This window comes from Oreochromis aureus, linkage group 17 (genome assembly GCF_013358895.1).
Source record: "Oreochromis aureus strain Israel breed Guangdong linkage group 17, ZZ_aureus, whole genome shotgun sequence".
Lineage (NCBI taxonomy): Eukaryota > Metazoa > Chordata > Actinopteri > Cichliformes > Cichlidae > Oreochromis > Oreochromis aureus.
Window position 1 is genome coordinate 23,973,726 of NC_052958.1, and position 19,961 is coordinate 23,993,686.

General features: G+C 40.1%; 1 protein-coding gene across 3 annotated transcripts in view; it reads left to right on the plus strand.

Annotated features, from left to right (window-relative positions):
- Window positions 1–19,961, plus strand: part of trappc8 (trafficking protein particle complex 8) — a 33,711-nt gene that overhangs the window by 9,381 nt on the left and 4,369 nt on the right. For all 3 annotated transcript variants that reach the window (XM_031740530.2, XM_031740531.2, XM_031740534.2), the window contains 15 exons: window positions 243–348; window positions 479–610; window positions 1,788–2,012; window positions 4,268–4,373; window positions 7,548–7,742; window positions 8,136–8,293; window positions 8,405–8,479; window positions 10,011–10,116; window positions 10,310–10,464; window positions 11,572–11,996; window positions 14,594–14,750; window positions 14,837–14,933; window positions 17,310–17,378; window positions 17,460–17,518; window positions 18,121–18,324. In XM_031740530.2, coding sequence (XP_031596390.1) covers window positions 243–348; window positions 479–610; window positions 1,788–2,012; window positions 4,268–4,373; window positions 7,548–7,742; window positions 8,136–8,293; window positions 8,405–8,479; window positions 10,011–10,116; window positions 10,310–10,464; window positions 11,572–11,996; window positions 14,594–14,750; window positions 14,837–14,933; window positions 17,310–17,378; window positions 17,460–17,518; window positions 18,121–18,324 — 2,269 coding nt within the window. The remainder of the gene's footprint in view (window positions 1–242; window positions 349–478; window positions 611–1,787; window positions 2,013–4,267; window positions 4,374–7,547; window positions 7,743–8,135; window positions 8,294–8,404; window positions 8,480–10,010; window positions 10,117–10,309; window positions 10,465–11,571; window positions 11,997–14,593; window positions 14,751–14,836; window positions 14,934–17,309; window positions 17,379–17,459; window positions 17,519–18,120; window positions 18,325–19,961) is intronic.

Here is a 19,961-nt window from a genome sequence, read left to right on the forward strand (position 1 = left end):
TCAAATCCAAGGTGTTCTGGATGTGGTGTTTGTAGCCAGAAACTCAAAACACAACAAGCCAGAAACTTTGAGATGTTGTAGGTGATCGAGTTCATCATGTAGACAATTGGTCTTTTTAGGATTTTGTTTAATATGCGACATAATGTACAGAGATGGTGTACAAACAGAGGGGTACCAGCATCTGAACTGGAACTATTAGCATCTCTTCTCCTGATGGTATATTTTCCCACACCTCTTTACAGGAACATGGTGCTGGCTGAGCGCTGTGCTCTACTCAGTGCTGAAATACTCAAGAGTCAGGGAAAATACTCAGACGCTGCCACTCTTCTCATTAAAATGACCAGTGAGGTAAGGAAACTATTACTTTGAAATCAACTTGGGGTGCAGTTATTAAGAAGAGTGTATTAAATTAGACTGCATTAGAATTCTTCTTGAAACTTAATTGAGGTTTTTAATTATTGTTTTATTTTTCTGGCAGGACTCTGATTTACGGAGTGCTCTGCTGCTGGAGCAGGCTGCCCACTGCTTCATTAATATGCGAAACCCTATGGTGCGCAAATTTGCCTTCCATATGATTCTGTCTGGTCATCGTTTCAGCAAAGCAGGACAGGTGAGCCTTTTCTGCCATTTTTGATCTATCCTTCCATTTTACACCTGCATTGTATTGTGATGTAAAAATGTTCCCTTTTACACCTTTTATTTAAAAGATTTCATTGACTTATGGGCAGGACTGAACTTAACAACAAAAACAAACAAGCTTTATTCGTCACATACACAATCAGAGTACAACATGCAGTGAAATGTTTTGTGTCCGAGCTGCGGACAGGCTGCAAACATAGCCGTGCCATTCCAGGGCTTGGTTTTTAGCATGGGGGGGTCTAGCCAGGACCCTTAGTGGATACTGGGTGGGAATCAAACTTGCGACTCCCGCACGGTGTGTAGTGTTACCACTACACTATCAACAGCTAAAATACTCTCAAGAATTTGTGTCTATTTAGTTTTAGTCACAAAGCATTTTCTAGATGATGTAAAACCCAGATAAGAGTTGATTAGTTTATTTATATATTAATCTTAAGTTCTTGCCTACTTTTACTTGACATCTTGTCATTGAGAGTAAATATTCCATATGAGGTGTACATTGGGTGTATTGCATAGAACTGAATTACAGGATGCAACCTGTAATAAAAAAAAAAAAACATACATCCATGTCCCCACCCTCACCAATGGTCACGAGCTTTGGGTAGTGACCGAAAGGATAAGATCGTGGATACAAGTGGCGAAAATGAGCTGTGGCTGGCCTCTCCCTTAGAAATGGGTGAGGAGTTCAGCCATTCAAGAGGGGCTCAGAGTAGAGCCGCTGCTCCTCAACATTGAATGGAGCCAGTTGATGTAGTTCAGGCATGATAAGGATGCCTCCTGTGTGCCTTCTGGATGAGGTGTTCTGGGCATGTCTCACTGGGAGGAGGCCCCGCGGCAGACCCAGAACACGCTGGAGAGAATATATATCTCTCTACTGGCCTGGGAATGCCTTTGTGTTCCCCCGGACAAGCTGGAGGAGGTGCCTGTGGAGTAGTAGGTCTGGGCTTATCTGCTTAGGCTGCTGCCCCTATATTTAATGGTTTTTATACACCGTTATCGCAATAACATGTGTACTCCTGCGGTAGATAATAAATGGCCTCATGCTAACAGCAATCAGCTCATCTCCTCTTGTGTTTGTCATCTTCTATATATTTATATCCTCATGTTTTCCCTCTGTCTCCCATCCCTTCTGCTGTTTCATAATGTAGAGGAGGCACGCACTACGGTGTTACTGCCAAGCCATGCAGGTGTATAAGGAGAGAGGGTGGTCTTTGGCAGAAGATCACATCAACTTTACAATTGGGCGTCAGTCCTTCACACTTCGCCAACCAGAGGATGCTGTAACAGCTTTCAGACAAATCCTGATCAATGACAGCAGACAGACGGCTAAACAGCAGGGCGCCTTTCTCAGAGAGTACCTCTATGTTTACAAGGTAATGTAAAAAAGTTTTCTATGATTTTTGTCCCGTTTTATTTTCAAAATACATACTTTATCAATGCCCACTTTTTGCTGTGATACACCACAATATTGTGTCCAGCCTTATTTTTCCTTCCTAAAGCTTTTATATGGGAGGTGGATAATGCAAAACAAGGTCCATAGGAGCACAATGGCTATATTTAAGTGAATAGACACTATATTTCATTTCAGCAATTCAGGTGATGGGCAAGAAAGATTGCTGCTGACACTTCACAACATAAACTGTTTATGACATTTCCCTGTGGCAGGTGGCTACAGGCCATCAGAACCAAAACCTGACAGCACAAGAACAGTTTCTTTCCCCAGGCTGTCAGACTACTTAACAACGCCCTCTCACCCTGCTCACTGCTTAGTTAATGTGTCACGATAACACACTTACTTACTCAGGCTACAAAAACATTCCACAGTGGACTTGGTACAAGCACTTTGCATATTATGTTCTATCTACATTTTATAGAATTTTAATATTAAAATTAAATATTGTGTTTAGGTAGAGTAGAAAAGTGTTATAAAAGAACCAGTCCATTTTACTATTTGCCATTCAGTTCATTAAATTTTATTTGGTTCCAATAGGGCTGCCACAAACGATTATTTTGATAGTCGACTAGTCATCGATTATTTCTGCAATTAGTCGACTAATCAGATCATGCATCCATTGGACGTAAAACGTACAGTTTATTTCACCAGCATGCATCTGCTCTTATATAACTCTCATTAGCTTACAGCTTGAAGTGTTTAAGGTATGTGCTAACCAAAAATAAAGACAAGATGATAGTTTATTAAATTTTAATGACATTTGCAGATTGTTTCGGTGGAGTTTAATAAACTCAGCCGTCTGCTCCTTGCTATCTAAAATATAACAGGACACCGGAGTATATTCTCGAGCATTTCACACTTCTGATAATCAGTTGTCTGCTTGACGTTTATTCAGCTGTGTAAAAACTATAACTTTTCTCAGCCAAACCGATTTACTCAGGAACAAATAAAATACTAAAAAAGCCAAACAATATCATTTTTAAGTTATCTAAGTGACTTATATATCATGTTTAACCTGAGTAGCCAAAGATGGCGGTGGGTATGAAAACGAATTGCCGGGAGTCCGGTGTTCTCACCGGCCCTAGTGAGCCTTCAACCCCGGCTAGCTATCGAGCTGGTGGGTAACAGACGTCTCCGAAAACGTCGGAGCGCTTTTGAGAATATGTGATGTCTTGATAAACTGAGCAGATATTTGAGGTTAAACAGCTACATTCTGGCCTGAAAATATGTTAAACTTTATTTTGTGACTCAAAAAAAATAAGAGTAATATTAAAACTAACTAGCTGCTGCCATTGTTGACAACTGCGCTGGGCTGCGCTATGAATTCTGGGACACAGCTTCTTCTTCTTCGGGGTTTAACGGCAGCTGGCATCCTTACACATGCAGTGCTGCCATCTTCTGTTTCAGTCCGTTATTACACTCTTAAATCCTACTACTTATTCCTGCGTCTTTGGGATCTTACAAAGCTTCAAACGACGTGTCGACTATTAAATTAGTCATCGACGATTTTAATAGTCGATGTAATCGTGACTAGTCGACTAATCATGGCAGCCCTAGGTACCAATTCACAGTGACAGATTATTATTATATTATTATATATTGTAAGCTGCCTGCTGTGAATGGTTGGGGTATGAGGAGAAGAAGGAAACACGGAGCATAGACCAATGAAAAAACAGAAATTATTTAGGGAACAATAGACCAAAGTTAATAAAAAGCAGTAGTGGCATATAAGCAGCATTACTATGAGATGGTGACCTGATTGCACCCTAGTTTAATAGCTTTATCACAAAGGCACTATAGTTTGTTTTGTCAAAGTTGCACACCAACCCAACATTAATTATAGTGATGTTACCGAGTGTTATTGCCTCTGACGTCAGTTACAAGCATACCAAATCTGTTTATCCTTATCCAGAAGTTTTAAATTAGGTTCTGTGTCTCTGTGCTTTGGTCCCAGGAGCATGTAGCTTCACAAAGTCTAAGAATGTCATTAATAAAGGAATATATATAATAGTTTTTATCTGTATATGATGGTGAAAATTTAAATTGGAGATTTTGTGTGTAGCACCTGGTGTAATCAGTTACATTTCTGCATTTTGACCTGGTTCAGAAAAAAAACACCTTTCAAATCTCTTATGTTTGCATGTTATTTTTTGTTTTGTTTTGTTTTTTTGAAAGAGCGTGTTGGGAGGAAATGAAGTCAGCCTTCCCCAGCTTCCTCTGCCCTGCATCCACAGCTCAGCCACAAGAGTCTACTTTGGACACGAACGCCGCCTTGCAGAAGGTAATGCATTGATATTTATAACTATAATAACTAAAGAAGCTACTCACAAGCTTCAAGTTTCTATTTTCATAGTGTTTATTTATTTTATGCTTTTTTAGACTACAACACACACTTCTATATACACACAGTATTTATTCTATGCATTGGGTACTTTATCGGTTATGGTGTCATATTTGCCATATTTCGCTCTCAGACTGCAGGCTTACATGTTATGTCATGAGAGCACTAAAGCACAACAAGCAAATCAATTTATTTTATGGTAAATGAACTGGTTCTTATATAGTGCTCTTCTACTCTGAACACTCAAAGCACTTTACACAACTGTTGCTAGTTACTCTAGGAGAGCGGGACAGGGTAGTACAAGGCAGCAGGACCAGTATCTGCTTCTTTGTACAAGAAGGAACAGGATCACCACTACCAGAGCCAAATTGGCCCCCCAGCAGGCCACCAGTGTGATGTCTGTTTCTGATTGCTTGGTCAAAATTAAAGAGTTCATGAAAGTGGTCTGACAGCCCAATGTCCTCTAGTGGGCCCTGTGTTTACCTGCCTGGCACTGTGGAGCCTGAATAACAGATTTACCAGGCCCACCACTGGCACCCTGTGGGTCTTTTTTGTTTGTTTGTTTGTTTTTTTGTTTTGTTTTTTTTGTTTTAGTAGGTGAGAGCAGGTTCACCCTGAGCACATTACATCTTTGAGTGTGACCAGTTTGATGGATCAGTAATAGTCTAAGGGGGCATATCCATGGAGAGATGCACAGACCTCTACAGGCAGCACGTAGAGGTCTGTGAAGCGTGTATCGAGGCTTGCTTTGATTACGTATGCAGTGACGTTCGAGGCCTCGCGGGCAGTCCGTACCATGTGACTGATTCAGGAACTGGCCGGTTTGCGCCAGATTCGAAATAAAATGGGCAACAAAACACAGCTGATTTCCCCCATCACATTGTGTTGTGGAATTGGATTACCTACGTGCTACATAGTTACTTGAGCATTTCTTCTTCGATGGAACCAGCAAGGAAGAGATTTTTTTTTTTTTTTTGATCTCATCTCTTCTAATAAAGTATGCACACAGTAATAAATCACAAATGATAAGTACCATAATATAAATAAACAACACTACAGATCCTATAACCTGATTTATGTCTTTTAGTTTATTAAAAAGCGAAGCGCCACACACTAGTTTGTGTCATTATCCAGATGTACATAAGCGTGATTACACAGTTACTAGGGGCGGGTTTTGATTATCGATTAAAATTGATTCTACCTTGGATAACGTGATATCGATTCATTAAAATCCTGAATCGATTTTTTTAATATAAATTTATTTTGCCCGAAACGCCAGAATCTCAGGTTAAACCTCACAAAATTTCAACAACCACCAAACAGCTAAAACAGTAAATGAGAGCAGCTACACAGATTCTGCACAAAGACGTAAACACAAAGCGCGGACACCCGACGGATCAGAATCAGTGAGATGTCGCCTTTGTCACCCGACGGCACGGACACGGACGGCACTCTCTCTCTTTCACACACACACACACACACACACACACACACACACACACACAGTACACTTCAAGAACAGTTTCCCATCTAAAAATCTGTTTTCTGCATTATTCGCTTGCTTGTTACGTACAAGTCTACCGTTGTTTACAGCGCTGTCGGCCGCCGTTTTTTTCCCGTTTACTTACTTCCGAAAAGAAAACCTAATTTCTGCCGTTCAGTAGGCTACTGAACAAATTTAAACTTTTTAAAATTATGCAAAATTGCAAAACGCTTTGCTGTGTCTCTAAAACTTCTGTAGCTTTGCTCTGCTTCACTTCAGCAGTTCATATGTTGATTAATGGTTTTCTTTCGTTTTTGATCTACTGCAGAATATTTTTATAAAATCGTTTTTCTGTTTTATCCTCAGCTACTTTGACACAAAGGCATCTGCTGTGATGCTTACACCTTTGATAAAGTCTCGCAAGTGTCAGCTTTCTTTTTATAGATATAAAAATATGGAGATGTACTGATCCATGATCTGAATTATAATATTTTTGACTGTCTGAGGCAAAATTTCCCTGGATCGAATCAAATCGTGGATTGAATCCATTCGGGACCTTGTGAATCGGAATCGAATCGATTCTAGAAATCAGTGACAATACCCAGCTCTAACAGTTACACAATCATACCAAAACTCTCTCCTGATAGTTTCCACTTTCTCTTTTGTATCAGACATACTGAGACAATATTCGGGATAAATAACCATGAAAACAATTTATTTATTCAGTTTAGAGGGTTACACATCACATCATTATAATCACAGAGCCTGGTTCACTTGAATCGTCCACTTGATGGCGCAGTAGAGCAAATGAATCATCACAATGCTTCGAACCATGAGTTGACCAGTTGGATGGAAAGTTTCAGTTAATTACGAGGTTTCATCTCACCATCACTACTAACTACCATTAGATATTGGGATGAAATTCTTGGACCTATTGTCAGGGGTGCAGTGGGTCCTGGGTTCCTCCCAGTGCATGGCCAGTCTCATGTGGCTAGGATATAAAACGGTTCCAGGAGGGTGAAGGAAATGATCGGCCTGCCCTCCAGATTAACCTGACCAAAATACGATAGAACACTTCTAGGACATCATGCTTTGGCCCATCTGATGCTCCCAGGTTGCAGCATCAGATGGGCCAGTGATGGGTCACCACTAGGTCAGTGATGACTGGTCCAAATCTTGGAGATCTCCCAGGACACTATCTGTCGTCTCTTTGTCGTCTCATGCCCTAATGTTGTCAGGCATGCATACAAGCACATGGGAAGCATATAGGCTGCTGCAGCACAAAAACAAACATGAATTCAGTGCTTCTTAGATTTGTTTTTTTTCTGTGAATCATAATCTGTTGTTAACCAAGAAAATAAAAGTAGAAAACCTTGTGAAGGAGTCCATTTAAAGTTAAGATATCCAGAATTATTGTGACACTAGTGTTCAGTTTGCAAATATTTTTATATATTATGACCATTATGGATCCTGTCTAAACCCTGTTTTCAATGCAAAGCGTAACATGAAAATATAGAGTGTACATATGATGCTGACATACCCGAGCAGAGGTTTACGGTCAGACTTTTTACAGCAAAATTAACTGTTTTATGTTTTTGGTTTGTATTTAATCTGATATTTGATCTGTTCAGGAGAAAAGCAGGCAGCCACTCACGTGTCACTGGACCAGGAGTATGACCAGGATTTGTCAGCCATGTGGTGCCATCTAGAAGAGCAGCTTGTAGCTTCTGCAAACGGGGGTGTTGTCCCAGGAAATTTTCAGCCCACTCAGTGCTGCCTCAACAGTCAGACAGACAACCTCCGTCATCCCCTGGCTGTGGTTGAAGGTAAGATTTGTTCAGCACAAACACAGGAACTTTAAAATATTTTAATCTTTTAATATTTTAACTTTTCTAGTTCCTGACAACTCAAAGCACTTAATACTACAAGCCACATTTAACCATACATTCACATAGAATTTTATTCTCTCCACTTTACCAATGTCACTGCCATGGCCAAAATCACTAGTTACCTAACGTAGTACCCAGAGAAAACCTATGAAGGCACACAAAAAAATATGTAAACTTGGCACAGAAAGGCCCCAGTCTGGGTTCAACCAGGAAAACTTCTCACTGTGCATGACTGTGCTCACCTGTATCATTACTGAAACGTAAAGTTTGAGCCATCCCATCACTAATAAATTGTGCCCACACGGTATGCAATCTTCTTCGTCTTTACAGAGCCGATCATAGTGGAGGTGACATTCAGGAATCCTTTGAAGGTTTCTCTGGCCCTGTCAAGCCTCTCGCTCCTGTGGAGGTTTACTGTTGACGGTTCATCTTCATCAAATGAGATGACAGAAGAGACCATTACCAATGAGGAGACCTCAGCTGTAGGGGTGGGCAACATGAACAAATATGCTCTTAGGAACTGTGATTTATTTTCACCTTGTTTTTAGGTCTAATCTTATTTTTTCTCTGAACTGTTCATTATGTGCTTCCTCTTGCAGATGACACAGAAAGATGATATTGTCACCTCTGAGACCATCCAGGAGTTTCATTTGGGTCCAGAGGAGACCAAAATGGTAAGCTGGTCTCTAAATGTAAATTCATGGATCTTTTTTCAAAAGAATCTTTTCTGTTTCATAATGCTGCTACATTTTTTTGACAGTTCTGACCTAGTGTCGGGAAATACAAAGAAAGTCAGAACATGTTTTTGCATTCACACGAGGAAGAAGGTTACACATTGTGATAATCTTTGGTGAATAAAAGTGACAGCACAAACTGAATGCACTTTGGTGAAATAGGCCTTTGATGCTCAAAAAGTATTCACATTGGCCTCAGAAAATCGTAGAGAGTATTAAAATACTTTTACAAGTCTTTAAAATATCTGCCAGATACTAATTAGGTCTGTACTCTCTTCATGCAAAAAAGTCGATTCTGTTCATTTCGACGTAGCGTTTTCAGTGAGAGAAACATTTCGTCATTCAGCCAAGTGACTTCTTCTGTCTCAGCTGACTGCAGATTTCCCCAACCTTATAAACAGTACATTTTTATAATGACTGAAACTAGCACCACTGACAAACAGTGGGCTGTGAGTTCAGTTTCTTGATCATTAATATGCAAGTTGTCATGACCACTGATCAAAGACCATTGATCGGTTCCATAGAAGAGGGGCCTGAAAACTGAAGGCTCTGCCTCCCATTCTACTTTTAAATACTGTAGGAACCACAAGTAAGCCTGCAGTGTGAGAGAGAAGTGCTCTAATGGGGTGATATGGTACTATAAGGTCATTAAGATAAGATGGGGCCTGATTATTCAAGACCTTGTAAGTGAGGAGCAGGATTTCAAATTACGTTCTGGATTTAACAGGGAGCCAATGACGAGAAGCCAATGTAGGAGAAATATGCTCTTTCTTTCTAGTCCCCGTCAGTACTCTTGTTGCAGTATTTTGGATTAACTGAAGGCTTTTCAGGGAGTTTTCAGGACGTCCTGATAATAATGAATTACAGTAGTTCAGCCTAGAAGTAATAAATTGACTAGTTTTTCCAGCGTCACTCTGAGACAGGTTGTTTCTAATTTTAGAGATGTTGTGCAAATGGAAAAGAGCAGTCCTACATATTTGTTTAATATGTGCATTGAAGGACATATCCTGGGCAAAAATTACTCCAAGGTTCCTCTCAGTGTCACTAGAGGTCAAGGTAATCCCATCCAGAGTAAGAATCTGGTTAGATACCATATTTCTAAGATTTTATATTTGATCAGTGGTTGTTGATGAATGGTTGTGATAATTTGCATATTAATGATCAAGAAACTGACCTCGCAGCCCATTGTTCACCAGTGGTGCTAGTTTCAGTCATTGTGCAAATGTGCTCTTCATAAGGTTGAGGAAATGTGCAGTCAGCAGAGACTGAAGAAGTCACTTGGATGAGTGACAAAATGTAATGCATAGTGCAAACACCACTGAAAACACATCCAGATGAACAGACTCAACATATTGGGATTTCCTTACCTGGATGATTGAGCATGCATCAAGACATATACTCTCTTTAAGCCATCAAATACCTAATGCTAAACAGAAATCCAGTTATTTTGTGCTGATCACTTTGATCTCAGGCCCGACTCAAGCTGCTGCCACACAGAACTGGTCAGCTGAACATTGTGGCTGTAGTGTACAACCTGGCTGCAGGCTCCTCTGGCGAAATGGCTTCTAGCACTGAAGGTAAATTCGACCTCATGTCAACTCATATGCTTTATTATCATTTGATGTAGACAGAATGTTTTTCCATTTGCATTATGCATTACATGGTATTTAAAAAAAAAAAAAAAAAAAAATGAAATAAAATTCCAATATGTTGTATATTTTTTTGTCTTGCTGCCAGTTAGAAACCACATTGATTTCCTCTTGTTTACAGACCAGCAGACTCTAGATTTGATGGTTCGTGGGAAACAGGACTTGAACATCCTTGGCCCACGTCTTAATCTGACCAAAGAGGACAAGATGTCAGTTCGGCACGGTCCTGATCGACGTCTGAATCCCATCATAACACCACCTATGCCCCTGATGGAGGTAGGACTTATTCTGAAAACCTTCATGGATGTAGTCATCATGATATCAGTTTACTGGGTTTTAGATTCTGCATGTTGAAAACATTTTTTCTATGTTAGTTCTATGGAGTCATATGTGGGAAAACTTAGATGGGAGGGTAGAGTGTGAAGTTAAAATAATGCTAGCAAGCTTTGCTAGAAAACAGAAACTATAAACACACATACACACGGATCTAACGGACAAACATATCTAATTCGACAGTAACATGCAATGTTAGTTTTTTGACAGGCTGTATCATACATATTATGAATATCTGTCACAGAATTCAGTTCAAACCCGAAAAATGACATCTACACTACAGACACAGTGGAGAGTTTTAGTTCCAAATAAGGCTCAAGAGACACATACTGGCTACTGTTGGAACTTGTAACACAGCACTGGTCAGTCAACGCTCCTGTCCAGATGGATAAACTATTAAAAAACAATTATGAAAAAAAATTTAAAAAATTTCATTTTGGTTTTTTTTTTTTGATTTGTGGATAATGACTCAATTATGATTGGCTGGAGTCTCCAAGCCTTAGAAATGTCTTTTTAAGTCTTTCCAGGTGGATAGATATCAATGATTTTCTCCTCTGTTCTTGAGTTTCTTGACATCATGGCATGATGTGTTGCATGATGATGTTTTAGCCTACTTAAGTTTGTTAGACATGTTCTATTGAAGTGATTAATTGATTCAACAGGTTTGGTTTATTATTGTTAAATAATGATTTAAGCTGTGGGACAATCATTTTTTCACATAGGGCCATGTGGGTTTGGACAGCTTTCTGTCCTTATAAATCAAATCTTCTACCAGAAACTGCGTTTTCGTTTTATTGTTTACTGTTATCTTTGTCTAATATTTAAATTTGATGATCTGAAACATGTGTAACAAATTAGCATAATTAGAAATTAGGAAGGGGAAAAATACTTTTCCCCCTCCCCCAGTAGCAGCTGGGCTTTAAAACAGACTTCTAATGAACCTCTACTTAAATATCTATGCTTTCAAGTGTAGTTTCACTTATGTGTGGTGATGCTGCAGTATTGCTTTCTGTTTATTACTCTGTGTGTGTGTTTGTATTTGTACGTCAGGTTTTTTTCCTGCAGTTTCCCACTGCTCTGCTGTGTGGCGAAATCCGAAAAGCATATGTTGAGTTCTGTAATGTCAGCGGTGTTGCTTTGTGTGGCCTGCGAGTGGTGTCCACACACGCCGCTTTCTTTACCTTTGGCAGCCAGGCCACAACACCCCTCAGCCCGACGTCAGCTGAAAATTGTTCAGCTTATAAAACCTTGGCCACACCTCTCCAGCGGACCTCAGAAGCCACTGAGAGTCTGGTTTCAGCTGATGATTTCAGGCAGCCATCTGGTGTGATAGAAATTCCAATAGATGGCAGCATCCTGCAACCAGGGCAGTCCACTCAGCTGCCTCTCTGGCTGAGAGGACCAGACCAGGAGGGAGTCCATGAAATCAACTTTCTGTTCTATTATGAGAGCGCAGAGAAAGGACTCAAGATCAGGTAAAAATTGAAAATTAAGCATTTTTGTGAACTGACCTGTAGGCATACATATTATTTCTCGGTACATATTAGTATTTTTCAAAGAAACATGATCAGCCTGAAATGTAACTTGCATAAATTAAGGATTGAAAAAGAAATAAACAGTCTATATTTGAAATGATAGTTTTAATGGAGAGAGATAAAATATCAACAAAACAATCTAGAAATAAACACGTTACATAAACTTTATAATTTTATTTGCATGTCAAGTGTTTGGTCCCCAAGCAAAACATGATTTAGTACTTTTTCTTTTGGAGAAACCCTTGCTTGCAAACAGTGCTTTGTCAGCAAGACTGCTTTTGACCCACTCCTCTTTACAGAAACTCTAAATCCTTCGAGTTGTCAGGCAGCAGCCAAGAAACTTGAACTTAAGCTCCCTCTACACATTTTCTATAGGACGGAGGAAGAAGATTGGCTTGGCTACTCAAAAACTTTAAGCCCTTTTTCCATTAGTACCTACTCAGATCGGCTCGCCACATTTCAACTTAGATCGACTGATTTTCCATCACAATCAAGTATCACCTAATGTGCATGGTCATTGATATAGCAACACGTCCGAGCGTCCCGTGATGTAATTAGTATGAGACACAAACGCTATAACGAAGGTGGACGTCAAGCCAACAATATACCTGCCGCTCGGTCTGTGGCTTTTGATCAGAGTCAAGGGGATCATGGAGTTGTTTTTGTTTGTTTGTTTGTTTTGGTGTTTTTGATTTGGGTTTTGTTTGTTCGGGCCTTTTTCCTTGTTGCTGGGTTTCAAAAAAATGGCGGTTTTGAATTTTGTGAACAAAACACTCTCATGACTCATCGAGCGACGCCACTGACCAGCCAATCGGTGGCATGCAGTCTGATGACATCACATTTTAGTACCGTTCGGATCGCTTGGAGCCACAGCCGTGCAGGTACTATGACCTTGCCCCTTAGTGTATTGAAGTCATCCACGTTTGGGTCATACTCAGCATTTCTTTTCCTCCAAATGGTGGTTCAAGTTGCTCAAGAGCTCGATTTTGGTTTCATCTGATTATAATGCTTTCTCTTAATCATTTAGACGTTCGCTGGCAAACTTGCGATGGGCCTGTACTTGTGCCATTCTGGAGCAGGGCAAATTCACGGGTGCTGTAAGATTCAAATTCATAATGGAGTAGTGTGTTACCAATGGTGTTCTTGGTAATTCTCCTCCCAACTGCCTTTAAATCATCAACAAACCTCTCCCATGTATTCTTGGGATGATCTATCACCTTTCTCATGATCATCCTCATCCTGTTATTGCAAGATCTTGTATAAAGCTTCAGTTGAGAACAATCGATAGGTGTTTTATATTTCTTATTAATCACACCAGCACTTGTCAACTTCTCACCAGGCTTCTTGCTTCTTCCAGTCTTGTGGATGTGTACAATCTTGTCCCCGACATCCTTTGACAGCTCTGTGGTCTTGCCCATTGTGGTGGAGAGCTTGGAGTGGGAACGAATTGATTTGGTGGACAAGCTGATGTCAAAGATGCTGATCTTTGCGAGCCAGAACTCTGCCTAGGTTGTAGGGGATCAAATACTTTGATCATTCAATGTCACCAAGTTTGTAACTAGGGCTGTTCGATATAACGATATATATCGGATGACGATATAAAAACGTCTATCGTTTCATTTTACGCTATCGTTTGTTTCGTGGTGTCGCAAAATAAAATGTTTACAGCAATATTTTTTCATTATTTTGATGGTCACTGTAGTGGCTATATTAATTTCCTAAAGTTCTCTCTTTCTCTTATATTTAATATAACCACACTACAGACGAACAAGCGCTTGTTTTTATGCAACAACGACAGTAAAACCACCTCGTGTCCGCTTGTTTATTTTCCACATAAACCTTTCACAATAAAGCTCAAGATCCTGTTGAGACTTTGCATCTTTCATGTGATTCAGTTTATTTTGAAGAGTATTTACGGATGAGAAGCAAAAAAGAGCCGTCAGGTGCTAAAAAATAAACCTTAGACTCAAACGTTAGAACAGGCTTTTCCCCGCAGCACGCTGTGTAATAAATACTCACAAAGAAAACGGCGGCCGTTACAACCTATGTCTAAAAATGTATCGTTTCATGCATCAGTTAAAACACTCGACTCCAGGTACGCGACGCCCAGCTGGAAACACTTCACGCAAGTCGAGCTGCCCGACATTCACATAATTTACAGAAAATGTTACATTTTTGTGATTTATATCGTTATCGGACGATAGATGTCTTAATATCGGGATATGAGATTTTGGTCATATCGCACAGCCCTATTTGTAACTTTTATGTAATGTATACAAAGTTCTTTATACGTTCTGTGTGACAAAGTCTAAAAATCATATCCTTATCTGGGTTAAACATGGCTATTTTGGGTACACACATAGTGAACTATGACCTTAACAAAGAAATGTATTTGTTTTAGTTTGCTGTGTGTGGGGTCACATAATGGCACAAGCCATAGTTCAGGTTTGTGTACGGGTATGTTTGTGCTGAAAGTTCTCATAATCCTCGGGAAAAAACAAGAAGGCTTTCTCTTTTCCCTCTCTCCGCATGTAAAGTCACCGGGTGCTGCGCCATACAGTATTTATCTGTGCTAGTCGGTCTTTGAGTATACAGGCATCAGCCTGTCGCAGCAGTGTTCCTCCACATCACTGTCTGGATGAAAAAGGCAGCAGTGGAACTCTTGTATTTATTGATGTGGAGAACATCAATACGGTGAGATGCTCAGAATAGCACACACCATTACATACCTAAATCATGCCTGCTGCACAAATAATGATTGAGCATTACTCTTCTCACAGAATGAAGGTGGTGTGCGAGAGTTCCACATCGTTCAGGTCTCGAGTAGCAGCCAACACTGGCGCCTTCACAAGTACATCAACCCAAACAAGGATAAAGGTGAGGTCTGGTACACCGGGAGATTTGTGCTTCATTTCATTTAATGGGCTAGTTCAGTTTCTCCATACAATGTTAGCATGATTGATGAATACAATTTTCTATGGTGAAGTTCAAAGACTCAACCCATTAAAAATTATTGCTTCTAGAGCAGCAGCTGACCGGTTCTGTGCCCATGAATTTTAAGTATTTGTGATGAAGCTAGATCTCCTTCAGAGGTTCAAAATCACGCCTCTTTCACTTTTATTTTGGGAAAGTGGATCATGTTCCAGAGTCCACACTGCCTACAATGACGCAAGATCTTGCATCAAGCTCCAGTCAAGAGCAATTGAATGGCTATGCAAACCCCAGTGAAAAGGGTTACATGAAGAGGATGTGGGACCTAAAGATTCTTTGTCACTGAAGATCTACACTAATGGCGAAATGACTAATAGCTTAATGTTCCAACCTTTGGATGAAGGAACTGCTATTGTAACCAGAGATTGATGAGGTATGAAAGAGGAGCCAGGATGTCAGGTCAGGGGGGGAAATTATTATTCAGTCATTATTCCCACCCTCTGAGATTGGATACCCAAGAACTGGCGCATTGAAGACGTGGATTGTGAGAGCAGCTGATTTAAAAGAAAGGATCTTTCGGGCCACCCTTCAGTACCCTCTGAAGGACTGCTAGAAGATATGAATGAATTGCAGATAGTTCTTGTTGTGACCATCACTGAAACCAACCAGATAATCTACACCACAGCAGCAGTGATCACTGAGATCCTTGGCTACAAGTTGAATAGTGACATGGAGCAGACCTCTCCATGGAGAAGGAGATTGAAGGCCAATATCAAGGCAGCACTAAGAGAAGTTAGCCAACTATTAGAGCTGCAGAAAGGTGTGATTAAGAAAAGAATGTCTGAGAAGTACAGCAAGCTGCCCATACAGGAGGCCAGACATTCAAGACAAAGTCTGAATCATAAACAGTTGGACAGCACCAGTCACCGACATGATTCACGCCTACTTACTGAAGGAGCTAACGGCACCCATGAGCGCCTGGCAGTATAAGATGAGATAAGATAAACCTTTATTAGCCCACACGTGGGAAACTTGTTGTATCACAGCAGAAAGTGGACAGTGCAAAGTTACAGTAGCAAAAATTAAGAAAATCAATGGAATAAGATAATAAGAATAACATACTATATACAACAGAATAAAATACTACGTTGTCAGAGAAAAAAATATACACTTAGACATACACTTATAAATGAACCAGCTGCTAATGGATGAGTTGCACCTGGAAAGAATCCCCCAGAAGGGACCAGTCAATATATAAGCGATACATCGAACCTCCTGTCAGGTATCATAGCTGCTAACATGAACAGGCACATAGCTCAATACATGAGTGAAATGGCAGAAATACCAGTTACTAGTAGATAAAGCAGGCAATTAAGGCTGTAAGATCAGACTGACCAGTCTGTGCACCACCTGGACTGATTACAAGAAATCCTACGACTCAATGTCTCACACATGGATCCTGATGAAGAGCACTAGAGGCCAACTTTAAGGAAATTGCTTAAGTTGCCAGCAAGTACCACTGACTACCGTTTGACTAGATCAATGAATATAGTCTGTAGAACAGATTAATCAGTATTAATCCTTTAATTTTAACTTGATTGCTACACATAAGGGAAAGGAAGCCAGCTATGCACTGAACAAGACCTGCACTTCTTTTATATGGATGACATCAAGAGAAACCTAAAGTTATGTCCTTTAACTACTGAGGGACAGTAACATGCAGGACTTCTTTATGAACAACAAACTTTTTTCCCAGGCTAAATGAAGATCTTTTGAATTAGTGATATGTCATTTTCTCTCCACCATACAAGTTATCTCCTTTAATGTTCATGTTTGACAGTTATACCAGGAAGTCAAGTACTTCTGATTTGGGGGTTTCTTTTTCAAATGATCCACAGTCTCCACAGTCATGCGCAGCGACGATGTAAACGTATTAACAAGATAATCCGACCTCTGTACAACTAGATCAGGTAGCTGCTCCACACTGTTGGCACATGGCATTAAAGAAGAAAACAGTGGAGGAATTATATTGTTAAACTTAGTTACAGCACTTTGAGAATGCTGTTACATTTTCAGTGTCTCTGGCATATGTCAGAACAAGATCTAGAGTGTGATTTGTGAGAGAAGTGAGTTGAGTCTAATAATGGATTAAATGCCATGTTGAGCCTGTCATTTTCAGTATGTACATGGATGTTAAAATTAACCACAATGATTATTTTATCAGCACTGAGCACTAAACCAGATAGAAAGTCTGAGAAATCAGACAGAAACTGGATATTGATATGTATCGTAACTTTTCTTTTTCTTCCTCTTCTCCTCCAGAATGTAAACTTGGCAGCAGAGAAAGAGCCAAGCTGTGTTTTAGGGCCGCACGTTGCAAACCCAGTGAAGGTACTTTGAGTGAAACAACAAACCCCATCAGTTAGGTCATTTTCAGTGAGCACAAATTTCACAGTTCTCTGTTATTTCTAGCTACCTCTAAGGCTGTAGAGAAGTACACATTTTCAGACCTGAGTTTGGGAAATGAACAGGTGAGTAGAACACACACACTTCACAATATACAATTTTCTGTTATGGTTGTTTGTTCTCATGCTTTGTCATAGTTGTTTTTTGGGGATGTTTTTTGTTTGGTCCCAAAAGGTTGATTATTTTCATCTGGACGAAGCGTTTCCAGTGGGAGAGACTGAAGAAGTCACTTGGGTGACTGACGAAGCGTTTCTCCCACTGAAAACTCTACGTCCAGATAAACAGAATCAACCTTTTGGGATTTACTTATCTGGATGATTGAGCATGCATCAAGACATTTTTGCCTCTATGGTGTTTGTTGTAAAACAAATTTAAAGCTAGAAGGAACCATTTAGAAATGTTTGTCTACTTCTATGTAAGCTTTTTAACAAACAGTAACTCTTTCTGAATTTTGTGGAATTGAAAACGTATTGTCAAGAAAACAGTGATGTAGCAGCATTATTTAATTCAATATGCTGTCTAACAGTCATCTATTAATGTATCATTGAGTTAAGGAGGAACGTTGGCGAAGTTCAGTTGTGCCGATGTTTAAATTTCCTTTAACTGACTGGCCTGCATGGAGAGAGGGTCAAAGTGATGGAGAGTGAATGGTGCTGTCTTTGTCTAGATCATCAGTTCTACCACACCATGTGGGGATTTCTTCTTCCGCTGCCTGACGTTAGAAACTCAGGAAGCATGCGGAGCATCATCCAGGATATCATCAGTCAGCAGGAGTCAAGGCTCCGTACCCAGTGAGAACAGAAGTTCAGACCTGACAGATATTGCCAAGGAGTGCAGTGAGCTGGACCTCAACATAATTGTCATTTGGAAGGTAACAGAGTTTATAGATACATGGATGGATAGATATGTGTAGCACTGTAGATATTTACAGATAGCGAGCACCAGAGTCTCGGTTTGCAAGAGCAGTTTATAACTGGAAATCCTAAAATACAAACTACTGTAAATGTTAAACTGCTGGCTTTTTATGGGAAATAAAACACACAAAAATATACAGTTAAGCCCATAATTATTCATACCCCTGCCAAATATTGACTTAAAGTTACTTTTGTTCAATATGCAAGTTCTTTTTTGAGCAGAAATGACACAGGTGTCTCCCCAAAGATAATAAGACGATGTACAAGAGGCATCATTGTGGAAAAAATATTTCTCAGGTTTTATTTATATTTTAGCAAAAGTATCATGTCCAGAATTATTCATACCCTTCTCAATAATCAATAGAAAAAAGCCTTTATGGCTATTACAGCAATCAAACGCTTCCTATAATTGCAGACCAGCTTTCTGCATGTCTCCACAGGCATTTTTGCCCATTCATCTTTAGCAATGAGCTCCAAATCTTTCAGGTTGGAGGGTCTTCTTGCCATCACCCTGATCTTTAGCTCCCTCCACAGATTCTCAATTGGATTCAAGTCAGGACTCTGGCTAGGCCACTGCAAAACGTTACTGGTGTTGTCTGCTAACCATTTCTTCACCACGTTTGCTGTATGTTTTGGGTCATTGTCGTGCTAAAATGTCCACTGGTTCCCAAGGCCAAGTTTTTCTGCAGACTGCCTGATGTTGTTGTTGAGAATCTTCATGTATTGCTCTTTTTCATGGTGCTGTTTACTGTGATTAGGTTCCCTGGTCCATTGGCTAAAAAACACCCCCAAAGCATTAGGTTCCCACCACCATGTTTGACAGTGGGGATGGTGTTCTTTGGGTTGAAGGCTTCTCCATTTTTATGCCAAATGAAGGCAACATCATTGTGACCAAATAATTCAATTTTTGTTTCATCTGACCATAACACTGAAGACCAGAAACCTTCTTCTTTGTCCAGATGAGCATTTGCAAAGGCCAAATGAGCTTTTGCATGCCTTAGAAGTGCCTGGAGAAGTGGCGTTTTCCTTGGTCTGCATCCGTGGAACCCAACAGTGTCCGTTGGACTGTCTGCCTTGAGACATTGCCACCAGCAGAGCCCAGATTCACCAGAATGGCCTTGGTGGTGATCCTTGGATTCTTTTTCACCTCTCTCACTATTCTCCTGGCCAGCACAGGTTTCACTTTTGGCTTCCGACAACGCCCTTTGAGATTTTCCACAGTGCGGAACATCTTGTATTTTTAATAATACTTTGCACTGTAGCCACTGGAACTTGAAAACATTTGGATATGGCCTTGTAGCCCATTCCTCACTTGTGAGCAGCCACAATGCACAGCTGCAGGTCCTCACTGAGTTCCTTTGTCTTAGCCATGAATGTCCACAGACCACCACCAGAGAGAGCTGCTGTTTTTCACCTGTTGGGTTGATCAAAACAGCTATTTCCAATTAATCAGGGTAATTAGGATGCTTTAGAACAGCTTTGACTATTTGGAATGGTATGGAACTTTGGATTTTCCCAGAGACTGTGACAGTTTGTAAAGGGTATGAATAATTCTGGACATGATACTTTTTGCTCAAATGTAAATAAAAGCTGA